Source organism: Rhyacophila brunnea, unplaced genomic scaffold, assembly GCF_057557595.1.
Source record: "Rhyacophila brunnea isolate RB1 unplaced genomic scaffold, BYU_Rbru_1.0 scaffold_3, whole genome shotgun sequence".
Lineage (NCBI taxonomy): Eukaryota > Metazoa > Arthropoda > Insecta > Trichoptera > Rhyacophilidae > Rhyacophila > Rhyacophila brunnea.
Window position 1 is genome coordinate 34,741,993 of NW_028232965.1, and position 15,678 is coordinate 34,757,670.

General features: G+C 31.9%; 1 protein-coding gene across 1 annotated transcript in view; it reads right to left on the reverse strand.

Moving 5' to 3' along the window:
- Positions 1–12,292: 12,292 nt before the first annotated feature.
- The window catches only part of LOC147068258 (uncharacterized), a 43,161-nt gene continuing 39,775 nt past the window's right edge, over positions 12,293–15,678 (reverse strand). Inside the window, exon 2 of the mRNA XM_085952678.1 lies at positions 12,293–14,028. Coding sequence (XP_085808804.1) covers positions 13,314–13,913 — 600 coding nt within the window. The 5' untranslated portion in view covers positions 13,914–14,028 and the 3' untranslated portion in view covers positions 12,293–13,313. The remainder of the gene's footprint in view (positions 14,029–15,678) is intronic.

Consider the following 15,678-nt stretch of genomic DNA (forward strand, 5'->3'; position numbering starts at 1 on the left):
TAGGATGTTACCTAAAATATCACAAAAACATTGAATTAACGATAATGCCAAAATATTAATTGTTTTTAAAGAATCAGTGATGACATAACACCTATGAAATCCTGATAAATAGAACAAAGAGATGTACCTACAAAGAGATTGGACGGTGCGATAAATTACATCTTCGGAGCGCACGGAGAAAAGAGAAACAATTATTATAAATATCTATATATTTTTTATTTTTTTTTTCGAATAAAATATTCGAAAATTGACAGGGCGGTATTTTGCCAGGTTAAGGTTACTACTTAACGGCCCACATGCCCAACGTAGGTCAAAATGGAGAATGGTATTTTCAAAGCATTAGCCTGAACATTTATTAAATGTTGTAGACCATCTATTTATATAATTTTTAAGCCTTATTATCCTTTATATTTATTTTAAACATTTGATGACTACATAAAGTATTTTTATTACATAAAATAGTATTCTTTTAAACCTCTCGATCTAATGTTTTAGATTTTAGAATATTGTCATATTTCAGTACATCCATGTGCAGTGGTGTTGAGATTTTTTAGGTTTATTAATTTTTAAACGCATTTATAAAACCATTAGTAAATTTATGTTGACATTATTATAGTGAAATATTTACGATAAAAATTTATATATATAATCTCTGTGATCCCAAATTTGACAAGAATTATTAGGCATTTTATTATTCAAAAAATGGGCAAGATTGCCACATTTGAAGATAGTTCTAAAGATACTGATTATAAGCTATATCTTTGGCCATTCAAATGTGATAAACGTCCTACGAATAATGATTGTTTTATAATAATTATTGACCTAAGAATAATGTAGTATTTTTTTGAAATACGCCATTTCTTTTGGCATTTCCCAGTGGTTAGGCTACACCATATTGACAAACTATAACTGAAGTAGGGAGTAAGATCATGTTAATGCGCGTGTTTGAACATGTACCTAACCGAAAAATCGTTTTTTTCCGGTCCATGTAATTCTCAAATACCTAGTATATTTTATGGCGTACGCACTAATCTTTATGATTATGGTCCTAGTCTCAACACCGATAGAGACACACATCGACTTGACTAGGCGAACATTGGAATATTGATCCATTTTGTAGGTACAGCATTGTTTTTCCCCTCATGATGTTGTTCAAAGTGCGACATTACTCCCTTTGCGATGCCTATGCTGTGATCCACGAGTCATCCAATTTCGCGACTTTCGGTGTCTAGAGCTAAGATTAACTCGTAGTGAAGTGTGGATACCTTTAATACTGGGTAGTTTAAACGAGGTAACAAGTACATTACAGAGTGTTGTCGAGAGTATGCACCCTTGCCGAACACCTTCTTGCACTCCAACGTTTTGTGTACCAACCAGTCGACTAGTAGAGGGTTGGTCGTATGGATATATTGATTTTATTATACAAACGAGGTGTGCTGGTGCACCCATAGCAATTACAATTTGCCATATTATTATTTTGTCCTAGGTAGGTACTTAACTTAACGGTAACTTAACTTAACTTAAGTTGAAAAGGCTATGCTGTAATCGTAATCAACAAAGCATATGATTGCAGTAAGTAACATAAAATTCGCGACATCATAATACCTATAATAAAATTATTCTGTATGGTACTTGAAATTATGTGAAAAACAGCGAACCTATTTCCGTGTCTGATGGCTGAAAGTCCTGGGTCCCAAAATCAGTGGAGACATTAGATTTATTAAAGAAACTAAGGGTAGGTAAGCTCATCGAGCGACCAAGGCCAAGATTATAGGCACCCGTAGATTGAGACTGTTATCCCATTGGTTATTTTTTCTGTAATTTTATGAATATTCAATATCTGTTTATCTGTGTTTTCATTTTCATTACCTGTGTAACTTTGCCCCAGACAAAACAGACTGGTTAGTGCAATTTGCGAGCTAGTGCAATTTTATTCAATAGGTAGGTACCTACATCAATTTATGTTGTGGGTTATTTTCAGCAGAATTTTATAAGTCCGATAATAAAAACGATTGTCGCAAGTGAGACTAACTAGGATAGATACTACCCAATAATCCAATACTTTGACCATTTCCCAATCCACGCGAAATTGCAGATTTTATGCTATAAAATAACTATGTAGTTACATAACAATTTCCCCATAAAAGTTGTAATATTATTTTCCAGTTTAGTATTTGGATACCTACATTCTTTCTGATTTATTCGATTCAAGTTAAAGTTGCAAGAACCAACAGAGAATTGGATGTAGATACTAGTTGATTTAATTTCGCCTGGAAACATTGAGCGAAGAAGAATTTTATTCTCTTGGGCCGCACATGGATAAAAGTCACCTTCTTCCTGCCTAGATCATCCTTTCCGCCCTACATTACCAATTCTGTCGACTCTCATCGGCAGCTTTTTTTTCAAGAAAAAGTAAAATTTTCACAACCAGGTTATTGAAGATCGAACCGTAGGTATTACTAGTTACCCGGGGTCGAATACGGCCCGCGGCCACGGGTTAGATACACCTGACGTAGATATGAGATAGGTATTATAACTAAATATTATTTTATTGGGCACGTCTTAAAGTAACTTGGTTGTGGCAAATGGTACCTAGGTATTTCTTTGTTTTCGTAAAAATACCGTTCAGATTTCTCAAACAATTTTATTATTACAGCTGAGGTTGCATAGCTTCGAAACAAGTTTATTGATGGGTGGGTACTAACCTATAAGGCGAACATTTTTTTGACGGCTATCCGGAAACCGGTTAAAAAACCGGTAATCAATATTTTGCCTTTAAAATTTGAACCGAAGCAAATTTGATCGGAGAAGAAAAACTGGTTCATATACCGCCATAGGTATCTTATCTATTATGAACTCAGTATTTTCTAGGTTACAATTTATTCTTTCCATTGTATATAAATTTGTTCATCTTCCGGCTTACGGTAATGTAATACCAGAATACCTACTTAACACGCCAATACCCCACCCCACCTACGCCCATAGTCCGACTATTATGTTCAATAGAAAAATATTATTTGAAAATAGACAGCTCTCAGCGATTACTGTCGTGTTTTGAAACTGATACGTGCATGCCGATAATACATCCAAACGAAAAAGATATTATAGGTACCTACATACAATATAGTAATAACTGCTTACCCTCAGGTCCGTACCAAACGACTCAGCTGCCTCCATAATATGATCCCAGTAATTAATAGGCCGCCCCCTTGTTTTAGAAAAACACGACATTTTTAAATTACAAAAAAAGTATTAGATTGAATTAGATGTGTAGGATATTTTGTTTTAAATAGCCTTTGGAAATTTTAATAGGTAGGTACAAATTAATGACTAACACTTTAAATTCAATCGCATGCCGCATAGGACGGGGTGGTTTTGCCTAGTCTCTTCCTGGATGTCTGCATGAATGAACGTATTATACCTATAACAATTATTTTATTTATCACACAACCTGATGATAACAATTCTTTACAATTTCACAGCGAGAATGCGTGATGGTCGTTTTAGGTAGGTACCATAGCGGTATTAAATAAAAAGAGGGGCAAGGAATCGGTTTTCTTATACAACAGAATGAAGCAGGCCAACAATAGTCGACAACTTACGGGAAATAGCGACGCGATTAAAGAAATGCAGTGCATCACGGAGGATTTACTTTAGTCCTTTGACCGTCATTATAACGTACCTACCCATATAGTATAATAATGTTAACGTGGAAGTTTTGCCGCAACTTGATTACCAGCCTGCCTCACCATAATTTTATATAGCCTGCCTGCTTCACCATACTTTCATAATATAACCTGCCGCCCCTAGTTAGGTACGCAGATATCAGAGGCTCTGACGGGTTTGTGATATATGAAAAATTTGATTACGTGATATACGTAAATTATTTCAGTAGTTTATCAAGAGTTTTTTTACTAGTTGATATTTTTTGTGCAACGGATTTCTCATAATATGCTTTATGCAAAACTACCACTGATCCATGGAAGTATAGCAAATTTGATATCAGTTGGAATTTAGACCCACCAATGGCAATGCAATATGGAAATGATTCACCACCAGACGATTTGGTGAATCGTCATATATGATTCCTATAATTATTTCCAAAGATTGGATGTTTGGCGAATTTAAGTAAGTACCTATCATAACACATTATATCACAGAATAAAGTAATATAAACGAAAATTTATCCGTACACGAGGGATAGGCATAGTAGCTTAATTGCAAAACGCCTTATTTTCTGCTTTTTTATCGAGTATAATGAGATACTTTACACATTTCAAATAATATAATATTATGCACCAAGCATATCTATACAAAGACAGCGTAAGGACTTGGAGACTTGAGGCACTGATTCATTTTGAGACCTGCCATGATGCAAAATAATATAAAGATCACAAATTCCAACTTACTAGTAAGAATAACAATGTATATATTTCCTAGAATCACATTGTGTAACAAAAAAATAATTATTATTGAAGATGACAGCGATAACACATAGGTAGGTACTTACTAATAATATTAGTGGCTTTTTTTCTGTAAAATTACGTATCTGTTTGAGTGGTTGTGTTATTTGCCCATTTAACGGTAGTTGCGGAGATTTTGTTATGCTTTTGGTATTATTTTACCACGTTTTTATTAGCTCGTATTCTTGTTTGTCCGGTACAGATTTTTTCTTGTGCAGTACAAATTTCTTCTTGTTTGTCCAAGATTCCCGACTAGCTAGACATTTGAAACTTTTAGAATGTATCAGAACACGACGAGAATTTAATACTTTTGGCCATCTTTAAGCAGAATTGAATTCATTTTCAGTTAATTCTGTTTTGTGTGTTTCGGAAAAAAATCGTTATAAGTAATATTTACTACTCAGCAACTAAATTTTAATATATACGTGCGTTACTATGGAAATCAATATGAAATGTCAAAATGACATTTGTGTATTCTACAATATTTATTCAGTATTTCTATCAAGTACAATAAAAAATATTTATTAATACACAGAATTGTCAAGTTTATATGATTCAACAGAAAATTTAAAAACGTAGTAAGTATATAAAAAGTTCTTTTTATCTTAATTATTTTGTATATGCCTATATGTACTTAATTTTACGTGGTTGAATTGACAAGTTTCAAACTATTCACTATGGAGTTATTGTCTCTCAGCCCCATCCTGTTTAATAGCGCAAACTATCTATGATATCCCGAAATTTATAGATATAGTAATGGAACCCAATTATGAAAACATTTTTTCTTCTCCCGCTTTTTTCGTTGTTATGAAATTAATTTTATTCAAGGCTATAGAAGACTGGTTTATAGGTAAGTGCGTGAGAATGAAATTTAATGTAGTGGCGCTCCCGTGGAAAATGAAAATAATTAATCTTAAAAATCAATTTTTTGTGTTGTACAATTCATAGTTTAAGATATTCATGATGGTTATAAAAGCAACAATCAAGTTGAAATAGATATATCGCAAATCGTCTAGACAAGTGGTTCTTAACCGCGGAGCTATTTTCGTGAGGCACCGGCAGAGTTGAGAAAAAGGAAAATTGATCAACTAAAATCAGAACTATCTACACAGCAAACTTTTTTATTACCGTAATGTGGGTTGACTTTGGCCTAAAATCGGAAACATACGATATCTGTGTCATTTTTATTGAAAATGTGTAGCTTGAAGAATATTCCAATAGATTTAACTACTGATACTATATTTTGAAGTTTTAAGCAATTTATCGGCCATGTAGGTAATAAGAATAAAAATGCCACCATTTCTTCCCTTCAAATTTCTGATTTGTTAGCACAAAGTAAAAAACCATTTTTAGACAACGAATTAATTAAGAGATAACTGGTGCCGATATGCTGTTTGAAGGATTTTTTAATAAGCGAGATATTATTTCGGCAATTCAAGATATGCAGCTATCTAATGACATGACTACTATGATAATCCAGAAGATGTCAACTGATTTACAAAGTCAGTTGAAAAATGATACGGATAAATGTGAATGGTTCTCACTGCAATTAAACGAGTCGACAGATATATCTGTTACAGCGCAATTGGCAGGGGAACCAAAACTGGATTTAATTTTATAAGCTCCTTTTTTCAAAAGAGGGTACTTTTTACAGTCAGATTAATAATACTTTGCCGGGAACACACGAAAATTACTCTGGCACACGGTTAAGAACCCCTGGCTTATAGCATCGTGGGTCCCAGGTTCGAATCCTGGGTCTGGCAAGTATATATTTTTTCAATTTGTGTATGAGTAAGAGTATGGACCTAATATGGTGAGCAATTGGCCGACATCTATTCCTAGTAAAAACAAAATCTGTTAATACAAACCTAAACCTATACTCTGTGGAGGTCCATAATATGATCCTATTAGGATCGGACATGGTTGAAAAAAAAATGTCTTATTTTAGTTTGCGATGTTCCTACTTAATTCAAATTGACAAATCAATTGACACTCTTGTTGCTATTTCTAAATCTGCTGAAACAACATACTACAAGACAATATTATGAAAGATGTCAACGCTGATGGCTTGGCAGTATGCCGGTAAAGATGGTATTCAGTGATTTTAGTGTAAAAGAATAACTACTAAAGTTACTACCAATGGAAGAGCAAACAAGAGGCGAAGATATTTTTAATATCTTTAAAATTTACGCGACAGAAATCCGATGTGCGCCCGCCACTATTATCCCAAATCTAAAATGCGCCCGCTACCACAAAACGATGAAGAACCCATGCGGCAAATATTTCAGTAGGTACCTATACCTACATATCACACTATACAGTGCCAATAATCACATCATGTGTGTAAATAACATTTTTTTAGTTATTCCACATTGCATAGGTGTGTTCGTTTTTGTATATACGTTGATAATGGCACGCACCTTCATGGCACACACATTCAATGACACACGATTTTTGGTATTTTTCTCCTTCCAATATCACAATATCTTTTACCCACTCCCTATATAAATTATATCACATTTTTGGACTCTCCCCAGTCCTCGTTCTGTTATGCCACATTTTCTAACAATAAATCCCAGGCAGTCACAACTTATCATGTCAACTAATGACTTTATACATACATGGGTGTACAGTGGCGAAAAAAGAAGGTAGGCTGTGGATATCCGAGATAAATAGTGCATTCTGAACGTTGTCGGTCATACTTACTTGTTTTCATTGAACTAAGAATACAAAATGCAAGCGGTGTTAGTTAGATAACCTGTCTAATCCAAATTATCCAAACCATGATACTTTCTTTAAATTATGTATGAGTTAATGGGATAATTATAGATATTTTAAAGATATAAGTTTTTTTTATATATTTTATGGTTTGGTTAGCCAGGATGTAAGTAGATTTTAAAAACTAATCAAAATAATCTGTAATTTGCATTCTAAGTTCATTGAAAACAAACAAATATGACTGACAAAGTTTAGTGTGCACTATTTTTGGCGGATATCCACAACCTACCTCGACACTTCGCCACTCATGGATGACCTCTTATAGATCCTTATTCGCTCTAGATTGCGGCCTTAGATCGTGGGAAAATTCCTTTCGCGGAAAATGTTATGAATTAGGTGAAAAAGACAAATTTCGTCATTAAATGCTGAGTTTATTAAAAAAAAATAACCTACTATAACTACTACTATACTTGTCTTCATATAAAAATATAGTGAGCTACATATTTTTAAGTTTTAGATCATTGACAGTTAAGCACTTTTTGTCCAGTTGATTATCTTATAAATTCACTGCTTTTGCTAATACAGTGAATCACGAAGAGCATTACTATATTTATTAACATGGAACCTATGAATTATTAATGCAAAATATAAATATATAAATAAATATTGGACAGTAAAAACTATTGCCGCCCAGTGACTTTCGAATTTAAGTTATAAGATTTAGGCATTTAGGGGGTATACTATGAAAAAGTTTGAGAATCACTCATATTATATAGCACTCATTCTATGTGTTCGCCATCTATTATTGGTTGTGTGAAGATACTGAGGAAGTTATTTCAGGTTTTAAAAAAAATACAGTTTAATGACCCATTGTATCGATACTCAATACTGGTGCATCACAATTTCATTACCCACTGGCCTTTACTTACCACGCAATATTACGATAAATAATTATAAAACTTCAATATTTAACAAAACTAACTATACCTCGCTAAAATGTGGATAAAACTTACAATACTCAAGGGGCGCAATTAGGAGCTTTAGCGCACGGAGCAGTAAAAATTTACGTCCCTTACGTAAGTAATACAAAGGTTGTATCATTATAACCATTTTTCGCACACATATATCTAAAATGCAGAAAGTTAAGTGCTATTTAAAGATTTATATAATACAAATAGTTTTAAATGTACTTAATACAAAATGTACACCTATATTCACTTAAAAATAATTCCATCATCAAAAATTGATATATTTGAGTATTGTTGCATTCTTCAAATACCTAGTAGTTCACAAATTCATTTTGAGAGCTTTTAAATTTGAAAATTTATCAATATTTTTTGGCGTTAGAGCACCTATTCCGTTTCTTCCATCTTTTTACCTTTTCTATATACAATGACGCCCTATTAAAGTAGTGTGGTAGTAGTAGCGAGACAATTACAAAAATACACAAGTTTTTGTGATACCTAATCATATACGTATATTATGATCCCACCTATGATTGAACTTGTAGGCCCCGGATGACAACCAAAGTATCTTACATTGGAATACGAGGGATTGTTAATATGCATATATCCAACAAACGTTCTTGTTTTGTTGGTGATGTACGGTAGTTCTTAATTAGTTTTAATTTGCTACTGCATTAAACCAAAGTCACTGAAATTGCTTCATATAAATATTTCTTAAAATAATAGATTGTTCTCGATGTAATATGAAATCATTTTTTTTACATTAAACGGAGCTCCAGTTCTGCGTTCTAAAACCTTACACTTTTTGTTTAACTGTAAGTGCTTCGGTTACCAATTGATTAGTTTGGTACGTACTATTTGATGTTTTATATTATTTTATTCACAATTATTGCATAGGCCACGTTATTTATAAGTGAATGCAATTTAAATAACTGAGAATAATAAATTTAGCATCGGTGTGAATATGTATAATATATATATAATATCTAAATAAATATGCAGCCTCCTCCTTTTTGAGGTGTCACCTGTATTGTAGCATTTGTAGTACAGCTTCGTCTCTCTTATGCAGGTCGCTTTAAGACTGCGTCCTATGAATGATGCACCGATTTAGTAGGTTGCATATTACAAGATAATCTCGCGATGGTAGGACTTTATCAGAGGCAAGAAGACAGCACGTGAAACCATGGAGACTTTTGTCACATCTGACTTAAGGATACTTCGTTGGATTTGGCTCGGTCATATGCTACTCGATGGTCTCACCTGAACCTGGCCTACTCTCCTGATCTCGATGGACTAAAATTAATAGTTAAAACATCATTCCCAGTGTGTGCGTCACTGTACAGTGTAAACTATGCAGCTATGGCGGGTCTGCTGATGTCAGAACCTATCCACATTTTTGCGAACTGTAGGATTAGGATATTGGGAACAATCAGCGTGCGATGGAATCAAGAAAAATGTTAAATTAATAATAATATTATTATACAAATATTCACATACTTACAGATCGTAACGATAAAAAAATCCAAATTTTCGTCTTAATTAATTAAATAATTTCATTCATAGACCCTTACCGTAAATGTATTATAAAGGCACGGTGACCATTCGTCCAGTATTTTAGTGGTCAGTTTATTTTAATTTCAGAGATTTTCTTTTTCAGAGATTTAATTTTAGATTTACTTTATTTAGAAAACCTCACGTTTTCTTTCAAATACAACAAATAAAACAAACCTTTCTATATATTTGCCACAGAAAATAATATATATTACCTTCTAATGGCACTAATCATTGTAAAGAAGCTTTCCAGAATGATTCTGAATTAAAACTATTTTTGAAAAGAAAGACCAAAGGTCCCGAAATCGAATTCAAATCAAAAACACGGAAAAATAGCTAAAAAAGGTCTCGACTTTCAATCTAGATGGAAAATTGAGAAAAATGAAAAAAAAAACTCTAAATTGGCGCACAGAAAAATTCAATACTGCCCTCTACTGACTACTCTATACCTACATCAAAAAATATGGTCACCAAGGTTTTGTAGGAAGATAGAAGAAACATAATTTACTTGATATTATAATAATAATATAAAAAGGGAAACGGCAAAAGGAAATCAAGTTTACATATTACCAATAAATAAAATATCGTATGGCATAAATATTGTATTATTATTACGGTTTTTCCAGTTGAAAAATATTTTTCAACTAATTGTGCTAATGAAAAAGAAATAGGTAGGTACATGTCTTTAATTTTCTATATAATCAGTAAATAATTGATATTTTGGATAGCTAAATTGTTTGTAATATATTTTTCCAGGGCTGAGCCACTTTGACAAACAATCCATGTTATCTTCTCAATGTGTGTTTGAAACTCAGAAAGGGCTCAATGGCGAAAATGGTATTTTTCTTTACTTATATTGTCTGTGTTAATTTACATTTCTTTCTTTCTTTTGACCATGTCCGATCGAAATATGATCATATGGGCATATAGTTAAAGAACATAATAATAATAATATCTGGGTTTGCAATATTGGTTGTACATAGTGGTCTGTTTTGACATTTTGATTGGTTACTTACATATGCAAAATTTGTCTAAATATTGTTGACTATCGCAAAAAAATAGGGTTGTAACACTAATGTAAAACGTTTTAATCGAAAATGAGCTAGATAATTAATTCTTAGAGAACAATACCGTACATTTTGCTACAAATTAAATTTCTTTGCGGGATTTCGTAGCTAAATTAATCATTTACGTTGGCTATCCGTTTTATTTTTGACCATAGCCGATCCTAATAGGATCATATGGGACTCCACGGAGTGAAGGTTTGTATTAACAGTTTTTTTGTTTTTACGAGAAATTGGTGTTGGCCACTTGTTCAACCTATTGGGACCATACTCTTGACTCCAACAATAAATTGAAAAACAATATGTGTATTTGCCAGACACAGGATTTGAACCTAGGACCCATGACATTATAAGCCGACGCGAATGCCGCTCGGCCATCGTGGAATTTACATTTACGTGATTACAATTTATTTATTGCTGATCAAGTAGGTACTGCTATCTAAAAAATCATAAATTATTTAAATTGTACATCTCTTCTTAATATTTATCTCTAAAATTCAGTGTAATGGACAAGAAAGAAAACGGAATGCGAGAATAACATGACTTCGGTGGATTGATGGCATACAGAAAGACTGGGAGAGTATAACTCCGAGGCTTAGAGGATCATTGTGACGAAAATATTCACAAATGCACGATAGTCGTAAAGTTGTTGAAAAATTGTGATAATAAATACTGCCATCAGTGATAGAAAAAATGACACTGGATAATGTTATGATCGTATATTGATATTTTAGTACTTTCATATTACATTGTCAATTATACTACATTTATATCACGTTCTGTTGTCAATTCAGCACCATGATCTCGCCGCGTATTTCAGACGAGCTATATTGGTTTAAATAATAAAACAATTAAAAGGGCAATAATTTAATCGATGCATGTAGAATTAATATATTATTAGAAGGAATTTAAATATACATAAAACTAGAAAACCATACTGAAAAAACTGCTACCCATCTATAGTAACATATTATTCCACGTCTAACTACTCTCATTTAAATAGGTGTTTATTTAATATATTTTTAAAATTTAACTTTAATGAAAACTATATTTTTTAAATGTAAGATTTGAAATATTATAATATTCTTTCAACGATAATCGATTGTAAACCAATGGATTGAATGTATGACATTATTATTTATATGAATGTATTACTTTTGCCTTTTGAAGATTATGATAGTCAAAAAGTTCTAAACGCTGTGATAACGAGGTAGATCAAATATAAATACAATGTATGTATCGTTGTATGTATATGATATCCAAAAGTATGTGGATTAATTAGTACTGGATAGTATGTAATATATTATTAAATATAATGGGTTTCCATGAAGAATAATATTATTATCAGTTGACATGTAAATGTATTGAAATTTGTCAACTTTCATGTAGTAACAAATAAAAAACAATTTTTCTAAAAATAAAGGTCGGCATATTACAATTGTTGCTCCAAGGCAGACTAAAAAAATGGGCCCTGTGAATAATGTATATTTATTATTTGTTTGGGCTGATTCAAACGTACTAAATTATTTTAAAATAATACAAGTCTTGAATCGTTTTATTTTCTAACCTTTAATAGAAAACATGAGTATATTAATTAGCTTAAGCATAGGTAGGTATACAAAAATAATGATAACATTATTAATATTTTTATTCCAACAATAACTTTATAGAGAAATTAGTAAAATGCTGATTTTAATTAAGTATTCTTTTGTATGAAGACGACTTTTGAAATTTGGTAATCCGTCGTTGTAAAATGTAAACGAAAGAATATATTCATAAATACGGTCCAAGCGAAATTGAAATGGTGTAACTTTGATTAGAGTTTAAAATAAACTTAAAATACTGGCCAAATTAGTTGGATTCATCAAGAGTTGTGACTGTTTATCAAGCAATTTTCGAACTTATGCATATTTAAATAAGTATTATAATATCGTCAAATCATGCTATTACGTAACACCACTTTATTTAATAAGATACAAAATATTTAATACAACTGATTCACATTATGTATCGTCATTAACATGTAATTTAAATGTCTGCGGAAATATTAGGCTTGTTTTAAATCCAGCTAATTTAGCTATGACTAAATATACAAAAATCACATTCGATAAAGATTTTTTTCAGTACAATTCATTACCAACAATAATACGTCGGACTCTTATATCTATTGTATTTTATTTAGATCTAAATTTAAAACATATTTTAATGGACGGCATAAGCTCATTTATAATGTCTACCATAATACATTTTCTATTTTCTCATATATTACAATATTCATTGCATAAATATAAACATATTTTTATATCTTGCTTTAATTGCTCACTTTAGTTACATAAAAGTAAAATAGTTGTATCATTATCACAAAAGGCATGCAAGTGATGACAAAATGTATCGGTCGATTCACTTGCAGCTAATTCTTATTTTTAGGAAAATATTTGGCGATCGACAAAACAAAATACAAAGATGCGAAACTCCTGCGAAAGAAACAGTTTGCGCCGATTTCATGTATACGATTGGCGAAACTGTTTATTTGGCGAGGCATCGATTTGGTTTCATCTTTTGTTTTTAGTTTTCATTGTAAACCTTCGCCAAAAGCTTGTTTTTTCTCCTGCCGATTGACCGCTCGCGTCTTCGGCGTCATCTTCATTCTTTCCTATATTACAATACTCATTTTCTTGGGAAGAGCTATTATTCTTGCTTGACTTTGTATCTCCTCGGAGCATGTCTAAGAAGTTTGAATCCCCCCCTGTTTTTTTGTTGTGCTTTTCTCCAAATTTCATCGCTTCAGCCCCCAGTTCAGCTTTCAACTTCTCCGGGGTCGAGTCTTCAACTTTAAATTCATTAGGGTCTTCAACGAACGCTTGCTGTAGATCTCTCATAATCTTTTTCCTGATTGTTTTCTTCATACTCAGATGTCTTTCAAGAGTTTTCACGTCACCGTTCGTGAGTGTTTTATAATTATCTTTACTCTTAGATTTTTTGCTGCTAGTCTTTTTTGGCACCTTCTTGTTTTCATTCGTGTTTTCGAAGTTTTCAACATTTTTTTGAATCGGAAAATTTCCTATTTCGCTGTAGCCCGAGTGCTGATGAAACGCTTGGCCCCCCAGCCCGAAGATGTCTCGCAGATGGGGTATACTCCGTTCCGACGTCATTTTCCGCTCTATGAAGGTGTGACTATGGCCGACCTACGTTTTCTGCTCCTGCGATTTCTTCCGTGTTATCTCAATTAACCATTTTTCTAAGTCGTGTTTTAAGTGCTTCCAGCAGCTGAAAAAATAGAAAAAATCGTGTTTTGAATGATATACATCTCGTTTATTGTCATTCACCTCAATTTAAACTGGGAAATAAGTAGCAATTGCCATTGAAATTTTGAATGCCAAAGCATATTTATATTTAGACTGAATAAATTAAAAAAGCCACACTAAATAGCATATTCGAAGACTTGAGGTAGGCTGTTAAGATCCGCCATATATAGTGCACACTAATCTTTGTCAGTCATATGTATTTATTTTTATTGAAATAAGACTACAATTAATTTAAAGATGGTGTTTTTAAAATCCAATAAAACTCTGCGAAACCATGCCATAACAAATATTAGTACAAAATACTCGTATATTTATAAATATCTAAAATTATGCAATTAAATCACACATAGCTTTGGATATTTTGTAAATAGAATAATATTTTTATCGATTATAGTTTGGTTCCGGCAAGGCTTAATGAATTTAAAAAATGAAACAACAATATGTGTAATGATTTGCATTCTTAATCAAACAAAAACAAATAAGTATGAATGAAAAAGCGTCCACAATTTTGTCGTATCGCCCAAAGTAAACCAAAACTATTATGGTTTGGTTGGGCAGGGCTTAATTGATTTTTTAAAATTAACCAACACCATCTGTAAATTGTAGCATTAGTTCAATAAAAACAAATACGTAAGACTAACAAAGTTTAATGTGCATTATTTCCACCCTTTACTACTGCTAAATAGTGATCAAAGATTTGGGAATATTTAAATAATATTATTTTTTAATAAAGTATATTTGTTTTAATCCAATTAATAAATTGTAAAGTTGAAGTGGCGAAAACAATTTTTAATTAGAAATGTTTGCCGAGAAGTCCGAGACAAGAGTGACGCTGATTTCTTCAGCATTGCAATTGTTACATATTATATTGTAATAAAAAGCGATAAGGGATTAACTAATCTTAATTGCTTCACAGCTAGCGAGAGTCGATGGTGAGGGTGTGATAAGATGTGATTCATTTTTGAGATTACTAAGATTTGCAATATATGTACGTAGGTACACAGCCTAATTATGTACATATGAATTAAATCAGTACCGACTTATTTATGAATCATTGCTGATTAGTGATTATTATATATCGTCACCGTTTTAGCAAATCCATCTATGTGCACTTTCTCAAATTGTGCAGGAGAAGGATAAAACTGAATAAAAAAATAATGTTACATTTAAACATTAAAATTATGAAGAATGCTTTATTATAATCAGAAAATGGTCTAAGATTATTATTTTGTTTACAAAAATCTTTTATTTTTAATACAAAAATAATAAAAATCGTCACCGTTTTAGCAAAACCATCTATGTGCACTTTCTCAAATTGTGCAGGAGAAGGATAAAACTGAATAAAAAAATAATGTTACATTTAAACATTAAAATTATGAAGAATGCTTTATTATAATCAGAAAATGGTCTAAGATTATTATTTTGTTTACAAAAATCTTTTATTTTTAATACAAAAATAATAAAAATACAGTTTGTGATGTCACATAAGTTGTTTTGACCGTTTTATAAATACACATAGTTTAATTTATTCATCAAAATGTGAGTAATAATAAATTCATGAAAAACTGTTACATAAATAATAGTTGAAATATACATAGTGCGTTAGTGATAA